The sequence below is a fragment of the Penaeus monodon genome, chromosome 13, assembly GCF_015228065.2.
Source record: "Penaeus monodon isolate SGIC_2016 chromosome 13, NSTDA_Pmon_1, whole genome shotgun sequence".
Lineage (NCBI taxonomy): Eukaryota > Metazoa > Arthropoda > Malacostraca > Decapoda > Penaeidae > Penaeus > Penaeus monodon.
Window position 1 is genome coordinate 16,724,916 of NC_051398.1, and position 16,759 is coordinate 16,741,674.

General features: G+C 34.4%; 1 protein-coding gene across 1 annotated transcript; it reads left to right on the forward strand.

The window, feature by feature from the left end:
- The first annotated feature begins 5,289 nt into the window (after positions 1-5,289).
- On the forward strand, positions 5,290-14,691 carry LOC119580163 (torsin-1A-like). The gene is made up of 7 exons (XM_037928134.1): positions 5,290-5,581; positions 8,445-8,548; positions 9,097-9,258; positions 9,419-9,570; positions 10,194-10,342; positions 10,814-10,958; positions 12,748-14,691. Exons 1-7 carry the CDS (start codon positions 5,380-5,382, stop codon positions 12,875-12,877), a joined length of 1,044 nt encoding a protein of 347 aa, XP_037784062.1. The 5' UTR covers positions 5,290-5,379; the 3' UTR covers positions 12,878-14,691.
- The last annotated feature ends 2,068 nt before the right edge of the window (positions 14,692-16,759 follow it).

Genomic DNA, 16,759 nt, shown 5'->3' on the forward strand with positions numbered 1-16,759 from the left:
ATCAATGAGTTAGATCAGATTGCTGTTTGAAGGACCATTCCATACCATTACATTCATTCTATAACATTTCAAGAAATAAATCTTTGTTAAGGAGGCTGCAGTGGACAATCTACACGTTTAGTAAATTCCAAACATAGACTTTATGACCGTACCGCTGCAATTATAAAGATTCATACGAATTTTATGAGAGCTGGATTCGAAGTCAGTGCATCAAACTGAGTAGGTTTCATTTGTTATTAAATGAACAACGCATAAGAGTACATATATGGCATTACTCTCTCTCACTGATGCTTTCAACTTCGTAAGTCCCTCCTCAATTTCACTATTTGGCAATGAGTGAGTCTCTATGACTTTTTCAGGCATCCGGATGAACAATATTCTTTCTTGTAGTTACAGTTGGCAAAATAATATTAATCATAATAATAATAGATATAATGATAATAATAGCGATGACCATAAAAATAATAAGATAATCTTACACAGAAAGTCTACGCAGACTGCACTTTAATAGTGACTGCAAATGTATAGGAGCTTACCCACCCAGCTGTGTAGGTTGGTAAAGAAAAGATTAAACTAAACTATAAGTAAATCACAGGTCTGCCTGACTTACGTTTTTTATAAGATGGAGGCGCCTCTTGCTAATAACCTCACAACAGGATAATTTCGTAAGATGTGGCTCCTCCGTCTGTGTCTTCTGCCAGTGGAATGGTGACAGTGTAGTTGGAGAAACAGCTCTGATTTAGTCCTGGTAATGCCAACCTGCCAGAAATTAAGGTTAACAACCATACGTCACCCGTCGGTCAGTGCAGTAGCTGGCATCTGGCCTTATCCTCTATACATTTCCCATCCTACCTTTCCGGAGAAGCCGGAGAATGTAAAAACTTGCTGGTTTATGTTAAGGATACTTTCGCAGATCAAGAGAACCACAATGACATCCCAAAAGATGGTTTTGGGCTCGTCAAGTCAAAGAAATAATCCCATGAAACTACTGACCAGATAAATGACACCGACAGTGACTACAGAACTAAATCTGACTGCTAGAAAAGCTAGCCCTAGAGAATGAAAATGAAACAAGGATGCAACCTTGGCGCTAATTATATTCGGTTGGTTTACCTTGCAGAAACACCCGACCTGTAAAACTAAAGCGGATTCGGGAAGTACCGTAGTTGTTACTCTGGCCTTTCTCGGAGCAAAAAATATATATTCTCTACACATCCATGTAAAGAAACATTAAAAGTACTCTTTGGCACTCTTTGCGTGTGCCAAAGGGAAGCTTCACCCAATATGGCTTAAAAACCGCGAAGATACTTTAAGTTTTGATTGATTTACAAAAGTAGATTCGTCCTGAATAGAACCATCATTGTATGACGAAAGGACATACTACCTCAGCAGGCACTTTGAAGTTGACACGATTTTACAATGGTATCTTGTCATATGCCACAACGACAATCACGTAGCCAAATATTGCAAAAAATCTATATAGGAGACCTTGGTGCAAAGGAATGTTCCTTCCAGTGTCACTGAAGGAATATTCTGAATCCACTTTTCAAAGGAGCGGCTGGAGTTGTGAAGAGAGAGTGACCAATGTCCACAGGGAGTGACAGCCTAGCTCTGAACTGTTCCCAAGTAACCGCCAAGCTCCCCCAACCCTGTCTTGGTGTCATTGCCCCTCCCCCAATACTTTACTTTAATTTATATCTTTAGCTCTCTTTCAGGACTGCAAACAGTTATCTCGTTTACTCTAAGTTCCTTAACAACGGGCGTGGTCATCGATTCCCCCTACTACGTTAAGGCATGCCAATCATAAACATGTATGGAAGTGATGCATCAGACGTGATAAAATAGGTACAGTAAAGCTAAGTGTCATATTGTACATTTATTACATTTTATTTCATTCCACATTCACTGCTTTCTGTTAACAAGCATTGGCAATAGTAAATCTCTCTCTCTCTCTCTCTCTCTCTCTCTCTCTCTCTCTCTCTCTCTCTCTCTCTCTCTCTCTCTCTCTCTCTCTCTCTCTCTCTCTCTCTGTCGCCTGTTCTCTTTATCAACCGCATAGTTAATGTAGTGCATATCTTACATTTTCTCTGACCACACATGTAGGTCACCCGCGTTTTAGGAAAAAGAAAACATTATCAAGTAGTGAATGCTTCAACCTCCTTTTCCCTGAAACCTATCCATAAGGTTTGGGGGGGTAATGTTCATCCATTCTGTGTGAAGTGCATATACACGCATTATATTTTTTTACTCGGTTTTAAAACAGATACTGTAATGTATTAGCTAAGATTTTACTTTTTTACCTTGTTTTCGTTTTGTTTTTTATGGTATAGATATGTAACTTTTAAAAGATTGAGATGATGTCACGAGCTGGGTCCCGAGCATATGTTTTGTCCTGTTTTATTGCCAAGAAACCCTTCACCTTTATATCAAATAACTGCCAGTCGCAATTATTTTTTACCTTCAGCACTTCCAACAAGAGACAACACATGGTCAAAAACATGTTTCGATTCTATCCGTGTCCTTATCAGAAGATGCTGCAGCACCTAACAGTTGTTTCGCCTCACTGTCTTTTGCAATCCATCATCATCATCAGTTGCAAATTTCCAGTCTGTGAATTGCCTATTTATTGCTGGCATAACCATTGCCTCCTATATTATCTTACTTCTGTACAGCCACATGACTGTATAAATTACTTTTTCTTCACTTTACTAAATACTCAATTTTATACAACACATAAGATATAAAAGATATTGACTGATGAGTATAGGAACATCACAGGAAGACAGATATATAGATTTGTTCATACAGAATTAAGTATCCCTTATACAGGCTGTCCGTGAAGCGTTTCCCTCAGTCCTCCCACCCACCCACCCCTTTTTTTTACCTGCAAGGTTGTTCTCCTTATAAACTATGTAAACCTAAGAATCCCTTTGTCCATCTTCCCTCCTTATCAATATTGCCAGTAACCGTTTTAATAACTAATATCATTCTCTCCCATATCCTTTCTTCTCCCAACTCTCGCCCGTTCTTTATACACGCATTCATTCCGTTTTCTTCATTCTCTCTGACTCCCCCTCTTGTTACCGAACCCCTTTTCAACCGTACCCCGGCGCCAAGCATCGTAAAGGACGACATGACAGACATTCGAGTGTTATAGGATACGGGCCAGCAGGTCTTGGCGGATGCCTGGGTTCCGCGGCTGCGTCACTTCGAAATAAACAATACTGACTGCCGGGCCATCACGCATGCCTGGTCTTGTTCGCTATGACCTTTTTCTTTCCTTCTTTTGTATCGCCTAAGGTCATATAGTAACTTGTCCTTATGTTTGATATATGAGTAATTTTGTTTTGCCATTGTAGAAAATAAATTTATGATGTTTCCAATGATTAGAAGTGTTAATAAATTTCCGTAGACCACGAATTCATTCAAGGGAAATTGTTTTTCCCCTACCACTCATTACATTTAGGGCAAATTACCTTATTTTCCTATGACATGGCATACTCAAATCGCATTATTCCGTGAATGCAATAAGGTCGTTCTACGACTAGACAATAACAAGTATTCAAGAGTTTGCTACATTCATTAAACACCAAAATTACTTCTTTCTTGTGATTTTTTCATAATACTATTACAATACGGTTTATTAGTTTGTCCATTCACCATGTTAAAATATGTAATATAAACGTTAGATCTAAACTGACCACAGCGTGTTAGTGATATATAACTATATATTGCAATGAGATGAAAATCTAATCATAATATGTATGTTTTGTTTGAGTTGCAATGCTTATAGTAACTATCATCATTAACAAAGGCTGATGTTTTTTTCAGCTCTAAACACCAGTAAAAATAATCTACTGTTAGAAGTGTCTTAAAACCCACATTTAAGATTTTTCAAAAGAATACAGTAAAACGCGGGCTTATAGTATGTCATTAGAACATTCTCCGGCATTCTGATATATATATATATATATATATATATATATATATATATATATATATATCTGATATATATATATATATATATATATATCTGATATATATATATATATATATATATATATCTGATATATATATATATATATATATATATATATATATATATATATATATATATATATATGTGTGTGTGTGTGTGTGTGTGTGTGTGTGTGTGTGTGATCGCCAAGGGCCGCTGTTTCCAACTGTGGGACCTCTACCTTCTTTTTTCGGGGGAGGGGGTTACAACACAATCTTCCAAAATTGTATGTGATCCCTCTCGTGTGATTTAAAGTAGATATGTTTACAGTTAAATGACAATGATACATCGAATGAATAGCTTGTATATCTATAAACTTTACTCTCATTTTTATCATATTCATACTGTATCTAGTGGAATATTATATGCATCACAAATGAAAGTTATATATAGTTAAAGTTCCGTAGTGAACTGTTAATACTGAAGATTTTTTTTCTCTCTATTCGTATTATTTGTTTTGTTTAAACAAGAATAATGTAATAGGGAGGGCGCCTCTATACACTCCAAACATTGTGTGTGTGTGTGTGTGTGTGTGTGTGTGTGTACACACACACACACACACACACACACAGATATATATATATATATATATATATATATATATATATATATATATATATATATATGTATATATATATATATATATATATATATATATATATATATATATATATATATATATATATATATATATGCTACACCTATGAAGATAGGTTGTATATGACAATTATTTCAAAACATTGTATTAGGGATATTTTATTTTATTGATGTTGTTTGTAAAAACACATATACCCATAAATAAAATACTTTTTATTTGATTTAATTGCGTGTCTGAGCTGATCGCATATTCGTAATAAGACGTGCTATAGGTGAGGCAAATCCCTCTCAACTGACCAATGAGAAATCGACCAGTTATCTAAATGGTAAATCGCCTCTATGATTCATAATTGATAACGATGGAAGGGTATGAGTTTCCATTACTTGATATATATAAAAGAGCCTGATGCTAAAGAAGATTTTAGAGCCTCATTGATAAATAGGCATATCAATCAATATAATAGCAAAGAATTCGTTTGTATTTTCATTCGTTCGCCTTGTTTATATGCTTTTTACGGCTTGTGTAATGGACAACGATTCATTCACTTTATTTATAAAGTATTTATGTATTTATCAACAACTTAGGATAAAATTCTTTGCTCCACTGGCTTGATTTAATGTATGAATAAGATCAAATACGAACATACATTCACTGTATAAATCCGATGCACAACCCGTATCTACTGACGACAACATAGAATGTGGTGCCGAAGACGTAAACTTGAAAACAGTAGCATGTAACTCGAATCTTATCCGCAGCCAAGATGAAGCCGCAATTACACTGGTTCTTTGTCTGCAGTATCATACTCCTCAACACCCTCCAGTGTGATGGAATTGGCTTTACATTCGGGTTTTCAGCTGCAGCAGCCGCCGGAGCTGCCTTGTACGCGGGACTCAACAAGCTGGGCTGTCACTTCTACGAGTGCTGCGATCCAAGGGCTGATTGGGTCAAATTTAATGCCACAGGTAAGGGAGAGCCTGGAGAACAGATCAGGTTGAATGGTACAAGTAAAGGGAAACCTAAGGAGCTGTTATGGTTTAATGTCAGAGTGCAGGAAGTCAAGTTAAGGGGATTTTTTTTACTCCCCAAATTTTACTTCAATGTGTTGAATTAATTGCCTGGTATTGTTCCTATAATGTTGCAGTGTTGAATTTATTAAGTAAATTATATTTCGAGCTATAGTTTACCAGTATCAAGGTCTCCAGTATTGTCAGAGTACATACCTTATCTGTTGACCATCCATAGTAATTTTTGATCAGTGCAGATCAGATATAGTGTTGGTTTTAGGGGTGATTGAAGTTGTCAATTACTAGTCCAACCTATCTCACCTTTTTACCCTTTCCCTTGATTTTTAGGAAGGTTCATATTATTTGTGTTCTTGCCATTAGTATATTGATATCACTAAAATAGTCATAGCAGCATTAATGATAGTAGCATTATCAATATCAAAAGCATTAGAAAAAAAACATTCTGAGAATTCAAAGAATGGAGAAATCAGGTGAGGTCACGTACAACTTACTAATTGACTCCTTGGTAATGGGGTGCATAGATTCCTGTGTTATCACAGGGACTCAAAAACAAATATTCCATAGACCAACATAACAAACAAATAGACAGTCATAGGCTCCTTCCATATCATGGGCATTGTAGTAAATAGTAATGTTAATCATTTTATGATAGTGAAGTATATCTTTTTTATGATATTCATAAATAATACATGGTTACATATTTTGCTATTTCTGATACTCATATATTTTTATTTGACATATATAGATATTATCTTTATAAGTGGGCATGATCAAGTGTGAAATTTAAGGGACTTTGAGAGACTGATAAACTACATTATTCAGCATAGAACTCATATATAAGAGCAAGCGAGAAGCCATTTGCTCTCGCTCACTCAGTAATAGCTCAAGGATCTCTATCAGTGTAAATAGTGAGCCATAGAATTATCATACTATTAAAGTGGTGGAATATAAGTGTTTCATTACCCATTCCACCATATATTTATTCCAATAGCATTTGATACATTCTTGAAAGAGAATTTAGATAAAGTATGAACAAGTAAGAGAGTGTCACCAGACTGATGTGGTCAAGTACTATTACATGAAAAATAAATGTTCCTTGGTAATTAACTAAGTAATTATGATCTTTACAAGAAAATAGTGTAGCGCTTGCAGTGTAAACAAAATTCACACAACAAACAGTGGTCAATACAAGTACTCAGTGCTAATAGGATAAAATAAATATTTTAGAATTAGTTGTCTTAGATATTGGCTATTTTTTCAACTGACTTGATTATACCAGTAACATTGAGTTTTGTAAAGAATTATTAGTTTTATTTTCTGGAATGAAATTGACCTCTTATGTTAGGTAGCTGTATTAAAGATTTGTTTAGGAAAAGTACCATCTACAAAAAGGAAACAAACCATTGCAAGTTTTCATATTGTAGTTTACATGTTTATATTTGTATATGAATTTCTGTTGGAACCAGAATTATTAGTTAAGATTTAAGTTAACCACACAAATTATATACATTATAAGTTGAGGTATCATTCCAAGGTGTTTATCTCCTGAGGTGTCAGAGATACTGAAAATCAAACATTCATGAAATGGATACACTGTTGATAGACAGGATCATATGATTGCTTTGTCTTTATACTTTTGGGGCTCTGGCCAATACCATTATCTTTGTTAGGCATTCCAGGAAGTGGCAGAAAATCTAGCTTTGTAAAACGGCAATAGTTTAGGTATATACTGTTGTAGCTGATACAGCTCCATGAATTCAGTAGGTGTATAATTGGGATTGGAGGATTATTATTGAATTTTATTTCCTGATGTAATTTCTGATGATATAGCAAAAGTATACCATAGGCCTTGTGCCAAGGTTTACAGAAAATTTATGTTCTGTACTCTGTACTATGAAGATGCTGTTTAGTAAAAAGAGCTATAACTTCCAGGAGTATAAGGATTAAACCCAATACCACCGGGCATGGCATGTATGTATATGCCATGCCAACTGTGAGATGGCTACACCTGTACTAAGTCACCAATGAGCCAATTACAAGTACTGTCGGTCTCATTGATTTATGAAAATATTTTATGTTATCTTATTTTGCTGTTACTAATGTTTATAACATTATAGTACTTATAATGTCTGTAATAAAAATAATACCATCGATATTCATAGTATTAGTTAAGAAAAAAAAGAAAAAAAGAAAAAAAAAAAAAAAAAAAAAAAAAAATATATATATATATATATATATATATATATATATATATATATATATATATATATATATATATATTATCCCCTACCATTTCAAGGAAAGGTAAAATCAGGTAGTGTCACAAGGTCTACTAATTGAGTCCTTTGTGACTAAGCACCCCCCCCCCCCCCAAAAAAAAAAAAAAAAAAAAAAAAAAAAAACATTTTCCCAGCAGCATTGGGCTAATAAAGTTTCTAAATGTACAAAATAATTTTCAAATAACTGATATACCAGTATGGATTTTTATATAAATATATTGTCACTGACACTTAGTGGCATGTATTTTATTTATGTACAACTGATCTTTTCAGAAATGTTGCATTAAATTGTACAAGACCAATAATAGTATCATGTTGCTTAAAAGTTGGCTTAAAGCTTCTTCTTAGCCTCATTACCCATAGCATAGAGAGCAGGGTAAGTTTAGGTTTTCCCCACTTTTAGTTTTTCCCTTGACTCTATGCACACCCTGACACATGGTTTGGTATAGCACAGGGGGTTCCTGTCATAAGTGATGTAAGATGAAATCAGATGTTTAAACTAAACCTATTGATAATTTCAGCTTTGGCTATAGACTTTCAACACCATCTCTACGGGCAGCACCTGGTGAAAGATGTTGTTATGAGAGCACTGAAAGGCCATCTCTCCCAGGATAATCCAAGCAAGGTGAGGTAATATGTAATCATTTGAAACTGAATCAGCTACCTCAACATTTAATTTGGACGGTTTGTCCTTATAGCACATTTTATGTTAATGGCACATTTGCATAAGACCTATTTTATTTTATCTATATTCTTTTATATTGAATTCTGTATGTACTGCATAAATAAACACAGCTATTTACCTATTGTTATATTCCAGAATCTTGGTTCAGCATTCATCAGTTGCTCTCTTCATTTAATGAAATTCTCTAGATCGTTATGAAAGAATCCCATTCCACTCCACTAGCTTAGTTACCTAGTTGGTATTAGGATTGTGATGGGCATTTTACCAATATCACTAATTATCATTCATTTCACAGTTAGCAAATTTTATGATAACAACAATAAAAATGTAGACCACCACTATTACTACAATTATTGACAAAACAAATTAGAATTAACAGAAATGTGCATAAATAGGTATTGTCAAATGTTTACATTAAGTTTGTCTTAAAAATAAATGATAACTGAACTGTGTATATAAATATTCATAAGGTATACTTCAATTTATAGGCCTTGGTGATGAGCTTTCATGGATGGACAGGAGGAGGAAAGAACTATGTTGCAAGGTTTATTGCAGAGAATATATATAAGCTGGGCATGAGAAGCAATTATGTCCACCTCTTTGTTAGTACTGTTCACTTCCCTCATGAACAACAGAGTGACATCTATAAGGTTGGTTAAGAGTGGTTGTATAGTTTTAATGATATGAATATGAAAATGAAATATAAATTCAACATATATGTGATAATTTTGTAAGGAATTAAAATAATCAAAAGATCATATTTGATTAAATGTATGAGAAACAATTATGTAATTCCTATTCTTTTATCAGCTTCACCTTCAGGACTGGATAAGAGGAAATGTAAGCCATTGTGAGAGATCACTCTTTATTTTTGATGAAATAGACAAGATGCCTCTCGGGATGATAGATGCTGTAAAGCCATTCATCGATTACCATGAGAGCATTGATGGAGTAGATTTCAGGTATATTCACTTTTGTGTAATTGTAACCAATATTTTTATAAGTTTATAATGATAATAGTATTGAGGTACTTCTAATATGCTCTGTTACTTATAAAGTATATTTAACCCAATCACCCCGGATTTATGTTCTGTCCCTTGTAGGTTTTTGTGAATTTTGTTACATACAGATGGCTCCACATGTGCTCAGCCTCCAAGGAGTCTATCAGTAGGCCCTACTGACTGATCTTGATTTCCCCATTCCTTGAATTGGCGGGAAAATGCGTTTTTCCTTTTAATACAATTGATATCAATACTGTTATTATTGTTATTGATGTTATGATTATTAAAATAATATTAAAATCTTGTTAACATTTAAGACAATGAAATAATGCAAAAGATCCTTTCCAAAAGTCAAGGAAAAGGGTAAACAGGTGAGAAAGGTAGGACTAATAAGTGACCCCTTGATGACTAAGCACTTGTAGAGCCATCTATGTGTGAATACAATAAATAAACCTGTGTTACAGTGGGCATGGCATGTATTCTTGCCAAACGTGCCGATTGGGTTAAAGCTGCCTTAGTTATTTTTGAGTCATAGATTATGAACACTGTCAAACTTATTTGTTTTCCCATTTTCTGTCTATCAGAAAATCCATATTCCTTTTCTTGAGTAACACTGGTGGACCAGAAATCACAAGAACTATGCTTAAGATGTGGCGTGATGGAGTGAAGCGTGAAGACGTTACTTTGAAAGACATGGAAAGCTTGATAGAGAAGGGAGCTTTCAATGAAAAAGGTATGAAAAATAGATTTACCAAACTGTACTAATTTAATTTCATAAAATGAAGTGATCACTTGCACTATGAAAAGTAATTAATGCACCAGTAAGGAGAACCTGAGAAGTAAAATCTTATACATATAATCAGGCACATAGCCTGGAGTTTAAGAGGGGGGGGGGGGGGGGCACTTGTGGTAGAAAAGGATGAGGCTCCTAAAACTTACAGAGAAACAGGGTCTGTGAAGCTTCTTGTTGTCTGTCACATGATTGAATTGTTTACCTTTTTATTTTCCAAATAATCTGATGAAAATTAGATAATAAGTTTACAAGATACAAAGCATAAAGGGAGACCCCCCCCCCCCATCCACCAGCTATGCCAATATATGTAATGTTATAAAAACATTTAACTGTTGATGAGATGGATAAAGTTAATAAAACACACACATAAACACACACATTCCCATTTATTCCTCTATTTATCATTTTTAGGTGGTCTTCATCGGAGTGAATTAATACAACATAGCCTTGTGGACCACTATGTGCCCTTCTTACCTCTTGAACGCCGCCACATTGAGCTGTGTACAGAAGATGACTTAAAGAGGCGAGGACATACACCAACAAAAGCTATAAAACAGTAAGTTTCATATACTCAATGTTACTGATGTGCTTTAGTCTATTATATATTATTCTGTATTTTTTTCTTTCTTTCTTTCTTTCTTTCTACCTCCTCCTTAGCATAAATCTTGATGGTATATTGATACCACTGATAAATGCTGAATCTTCTTTACTAATACACCAATATCATAATTACTGTGGAGTCCAGTTGAATAAGTTGATTAACAACTAATGACAGTCTTGACACCTTGATCAGTTCTGCAATATTTCTAGTAAAACTAAACTAAAATTCTCATGTTCCTGGGGATTTAATGTCATACCTTGACCTCTTGGACTTGTATTTTCTGGCAGCATGTTGATTCCTCCAGTCCACCTAAAAAAAAAGGGAATATGTTGGACTGAGGCTCTCTCTCTCTCTCACTCTCTCTCTCTCTCTCTCTCTCTCTCTCTCTCTCTCTCTCTCTCTCTCTTTTCTCTCTCTCTTTTTTCTCTCTCTCTCTCTCTCTCTCTCTCCCTCTCTCTCTCTCTTTCCTCTCTCTCTCTCTCTCTCTCTCTTCTCCTCCTCTCTCTTTCTCTCCTCTTTCCTCTCCCTCTCTTCTCTCTCTCTCTCTCTCTCTCTCTCTCTCTCTCTCCTCTCTCTCCTCTCTCTCTCCTCCTCTCTCCTCTCTCTCTCTCTCTCTCTCTCTCTCTCTCTCCTCTCTCTCTCTCTCTCTCTCTCTCTTCTCTCTCTCCTCTTCTCCTCTCTCTTTCTCTCTCTCTCTCTCTCTCTCTCTCTCTCTCTCTCTCTCTCTCTCTCTCTCTCTCTCTCTCTTTCTCTTAATCCTTCTCTCTCTCTCTTTCTCTTAATCCTCTCTCTCTCTTTCTCTTAATCCCTATCTCTCTCTCTCTTTCTCTTTCTCTTTCTCTTCTTTTTCTTTTTCTTTCAGATGCTGTTTTCAAATGTCTTGAAATTGCTTAATGCATTTCGATAGTGGAATAATTAACAACTAAAGTTGACATATACACAAAAGCCAGCTTTGCAATACCCATATCTAATCCCATATAATAAATCCTGTATATCTTCTATAAAAACAAAATTGTGTTATGACCAATATATTAGATGTTGTCATCCTCAAAAGTCAAACACATTCTATGAACCCAGAATAATCTGAAGCAAAATGCCAGTACTACAGAATAACTGATTTTAGTATATTCATTGAACATTAAATAAACATAATGGGCTGTACCATAAATTTTCTTTCTTTCATTTCTCTTTAATCTAACAACAGTCTAAGAGTTTTCAAGATTGAAGATTGATGAGACTGGCCTCACTACATTCTAAAAGACAGTGATCAGGACATGTGCATTCTACTAGTGTAATGCTCTTTTGTGTTTATAAAATGTAAAGAGGGTACAAGATAGGACTGTATACATGAGCACGAACTATGTAGAATGACAGAAAATATAACACAGTGCATAATTCAATAATAAGCACGAATTTTTTTTGTAGTATTTGTTAATATTACTATTACTGTTGATGTAATAGCTGTACAAAATTGTAATGGTGTATGGTGCAACTCTCAGTACAACTCTCAATTGCTATCAGACACTGCTCAGACAATATGAATGTTCTTGCATCATTGCTGTCTGCCTTTTTATGATAAACATCTTCACTTGTCCAAATTTTAGTTGTTCCATATTCTTAGATGTCTCATACAAATTACTGACTTATTACTTCATACCTTCACTGAAATTATCATCATAAAATTATTGGTTGCATCACTTCATAATATTATGATAGTAACACATCCTCATTTCTGTTTATGCAGACTTGTAGCAGATGAAATGATGTATTTTCCTCCAGAGAACAACCTTTTCTCCACCACTGGCTGCAAACGAGTCTCTCAGAAAGTTGGGTATATTCTAGCAAATGAAGTTTATGATTCTCTTTTTGATTAAAGAGTTACCAAAAGGAACTGGACTATATGTTACTTTATTAAGTCTATAAGGTAATTAATAAAGCTTGAAGTAACTAAGCAGAAAAAAAATTCAAAGGAGGTGCTCTGTGTTTTCATTATTTTTACCAATCCACTGTATAGAATATTGGTAGTCCTGTTATATGTTATAGTAAATCAATTTTTTTATTATTGTTTTTGGTTTTCTCCTTTTTAGAAATGAAACCAAACATGTTGATATGGATTTATTTTTTTATGCAAAAATGGTCTGTATGGTAGATTTGAAGATATTTCTTGTTTTTCATATATGTCTAAGATAAACAAGAACAAATTTATTTTTATGTAACTGTATCTTTAGTGGGATGCTGTTTCTAAAAATGTACACAAAATTTTACTGGAGAAAACCTTAGTAAGGCTGAGTTGGTACTGGCATTGCTTTAAAACACAATGTGTTATCTGTATGATAACAGAGGAAGGGAGGTTACATGTCCAATGACGGATTTTTAAATGATCCTAGTCATAGTATCATAATAATGTGCAGCTTTAAAGAAGCTGATGCCAGATTAGTGACATTACTGAATTTTTTTTTCTCTGTCCACTCATTTGATTATTGTTTTTAAACACCAAATTTGCATAGCTTGAGGCCCAATGATGCTCCCTAAATTTGAGATAGCTTTTGAATCATGATGCCCTAAAAGTGTTTCCAGGTGACATTTTCTGGAGAGCCAGGAGTGCATGTATAGTGCACTGGTCACTTTGGTTTTCGTCACAAATTTTGTTTACACCAATGGCTTCAGAATAATTTTATCACCAAGGAATTAATTACTAGACCTTCCTAACTAACTATTCCTCTATTTTTATTTATTTATTTTTTCTATTATTATTATTATTATTGTAAATGATGGTATAATAATATCAATGATAAGAGTAATGTGTAAAGAGTTAAGATAGGTAGTCTTAGTATGTGAAACCTTGGTGACTAAAATGCTTGTGAAGCATCTATATGTAAACAAAGTTTAGTGTACATGCCTAGCACAGTGGGTCTTTGAATACAATAAGTTCACTTAAGTTTCTTTATTGTTTATATAACTGTGTAACAGAGAACACTCATCAGTCCAACTGCCAAGCAGACTTTGTAGTGCTTTGACTGCTTGTGTGCACAGATTGTGAGGTATTGCAACATAACTTAATAGAACAAGGTGTCACGTGTATTTTCGGCAAATATTTAAATGTAGTGATGTGATATGTGCATTAGGTGCCTGCACAGGACCTTAAATAAGCATGTATCCCGTGCACAATTGAGTTATAGCCATGCTTTGAAATAATTTGAACTTTTTTAACTCTTCAATAAAATCATGGAATTATACATTGGTCATTGTTTTAAGTTTTATGCATAATTATTATTTTTGTTACTTGTTTATGACACTTAAAAATCATGAAATCTATTGTAGGTATATCCAAGCATTTTCAAAATAGGGGTCCTGAGATGAAAAATTTTGTTTCATTAAAATAAAAGAGTATATGTATATATGGGTTTAAACTTCAAAGCAGTACACATAAGTAATAGTGTTTGCACTAGTCATTTTTGTACTTCTATTTGTATGCAGCCATTATCCTAATACGCAGTTGGATTATAAAGGCCTATTTTAGTAGGTTTCTTATTCCAAGAATATGTTTGCTGATATTTAATGTATTCACTGTTGACATATGCTGTATTTGATATTTCTGTTGAAAACAAAATTCTTAAATTGGAGTTTATCCTTGTAATCGTTATCTGTACATTACAGAAATGGGTATTAATAAACAGTTTGAATGAATGCTCAAAAGTTCCATCCTTATCCTACTTCCATAATGACCATTACCCCAGAATCTACACATAGGTTTAACCTTTTCATTTACTCAACAACAAAACTATAATGTTAAACCAGTCAGGAGAGAAGATATACTTATGGATTCAGTTCTGCTGGATGTAATTATGTTAGTATTTTATGATTGTTAGCAATTGCTTTTAAACCTGCTCATCTAGCTGCAGTTGTATTACTGCCAGCAGGAAGATGCTCTTAATGTTTATTCTCATGTTATGCATGATCATAATTAGTGCCATGCTTGTTCAGTGTTTACATTGGGAAAGCTTCATACAGAAGTCTGTTCTCAAGATAAAGGTAAAAGCAGACATTGTATAAAACAAAGCACTGAGATGTAGTTTATTTCACATGAAACAGATGGATTAATATACATTTTCTGGATTTTTTTTTTTTTTTTTTTTTTTGGGGGGGGGAGAACCACTTGTCCATGCATCACACTCAACATGGCACTTTGTTGAGTCTTATTTCATCCTTATTATACCTGGTTCTTGAGATAATCCAGATAGAAACCACTATCACCTTTGATTTTATGTACAGTTGGTAACAAAAATAATATACAAATAATGAAAATATAAGAACTGATACATGATGATAGTGAAAATAATGATTGTACATGGGCGTAAACTACTAAATAGATAAATAAATAAGAGTTGCATTAGTAAATCAACAATTGGAAATAGAGTAAATTCCATCTGAACATGCAAATTAATGGGATCATAAGGAAATATAAGTTATATCAAATAATGACCTTTGAGTTTCCTACTGCAACGATCGCATACTTAATTATATTGTAATTCTAGCATTATAAAAACCTAACCTAAGCAAGACAATTCTTCACGCTGCCGAAGCTATTAGAGTACCGAAGTTCTGTTAAGCATTGTAAGAACGTAAGTCACAAAGATAAGGAGAAAACGTTGGTCTGTGATGCATTGGAGAATTAGCAATTTATCAAATAAGAGTACTATGCGCCGTGCAAGCACATTCCTCCTCATGGACTCCAACTGCAAATGTGACCTTGCCTACTATGCTCAGGCCGAGACGGAATATCCATGTACGTGTATATTGTCAAGATGCACCAATCCTGCCTTCATCTGCTCTAGAATCATGGAATCATGGAAAAAAACACAAGGATGAAACTGTGAATACAAGATGAATGCATGTAACAGTCTGGATTGATCAATCTTCATACCATTTAGTATGAAGTTTTAGGTGGATACTTACGATGTTGTAATGAGACTATTTTTATAAAACAAATAAATCACATATATTGGTATTAAACCAGTTCTTCATCAATAATTAATAAAATTGAACTCATTCAATTAACGTTTTGTAACATTAAGCACATAATCTTTTCGCAAAAAATGAAACTAATTATTTTGTCCTGATGCTGCTCCCAACAGCATTTATCATGGTCAGTCCTATCTGTGACGTAACTGTGACAATCATTTTGTGGAGAATGACCTCAACATCTCTCAAGGCCATTCCATAGAGTGCCAGTGACTAATTCTTCGTGGTATCCACATACCAACTTATCGAGGAAGAATAGGAGCGGCGGTCTCACTGCTTTTCTGTAGAAGTGCAGGTCATCGGTGTGTGCACAAAGAAATGAAATTTAGACCTAGATATGAAGGAAACAATAAATCTGGACACACGCACAGATGACTTTATAATTTTGAACTCAGCAAAAAGTTGAAAGTAAAAAGAGGCAAGAAAGATGTCAAGAAGTTCGGTTTCCCAAACAGAACTATTGAAACATGGGACAATCTTCCAAATAATGTTGTGTGTGCCAAAAATGTGCATCAATTTAAAAAGTTATACTATAATCTAAATATAACAGACGGGACCATCTGAGCTTAACTCTTCTCCCGTACTGAATTAACTAGGTAACACACACACACACACACACACACACACACACACACACACACACACACACACACACACACACACACACACACACACACACACACACACACACACACACACACACTGTAAAAGGCTATCATCTTTAGTACAATGGT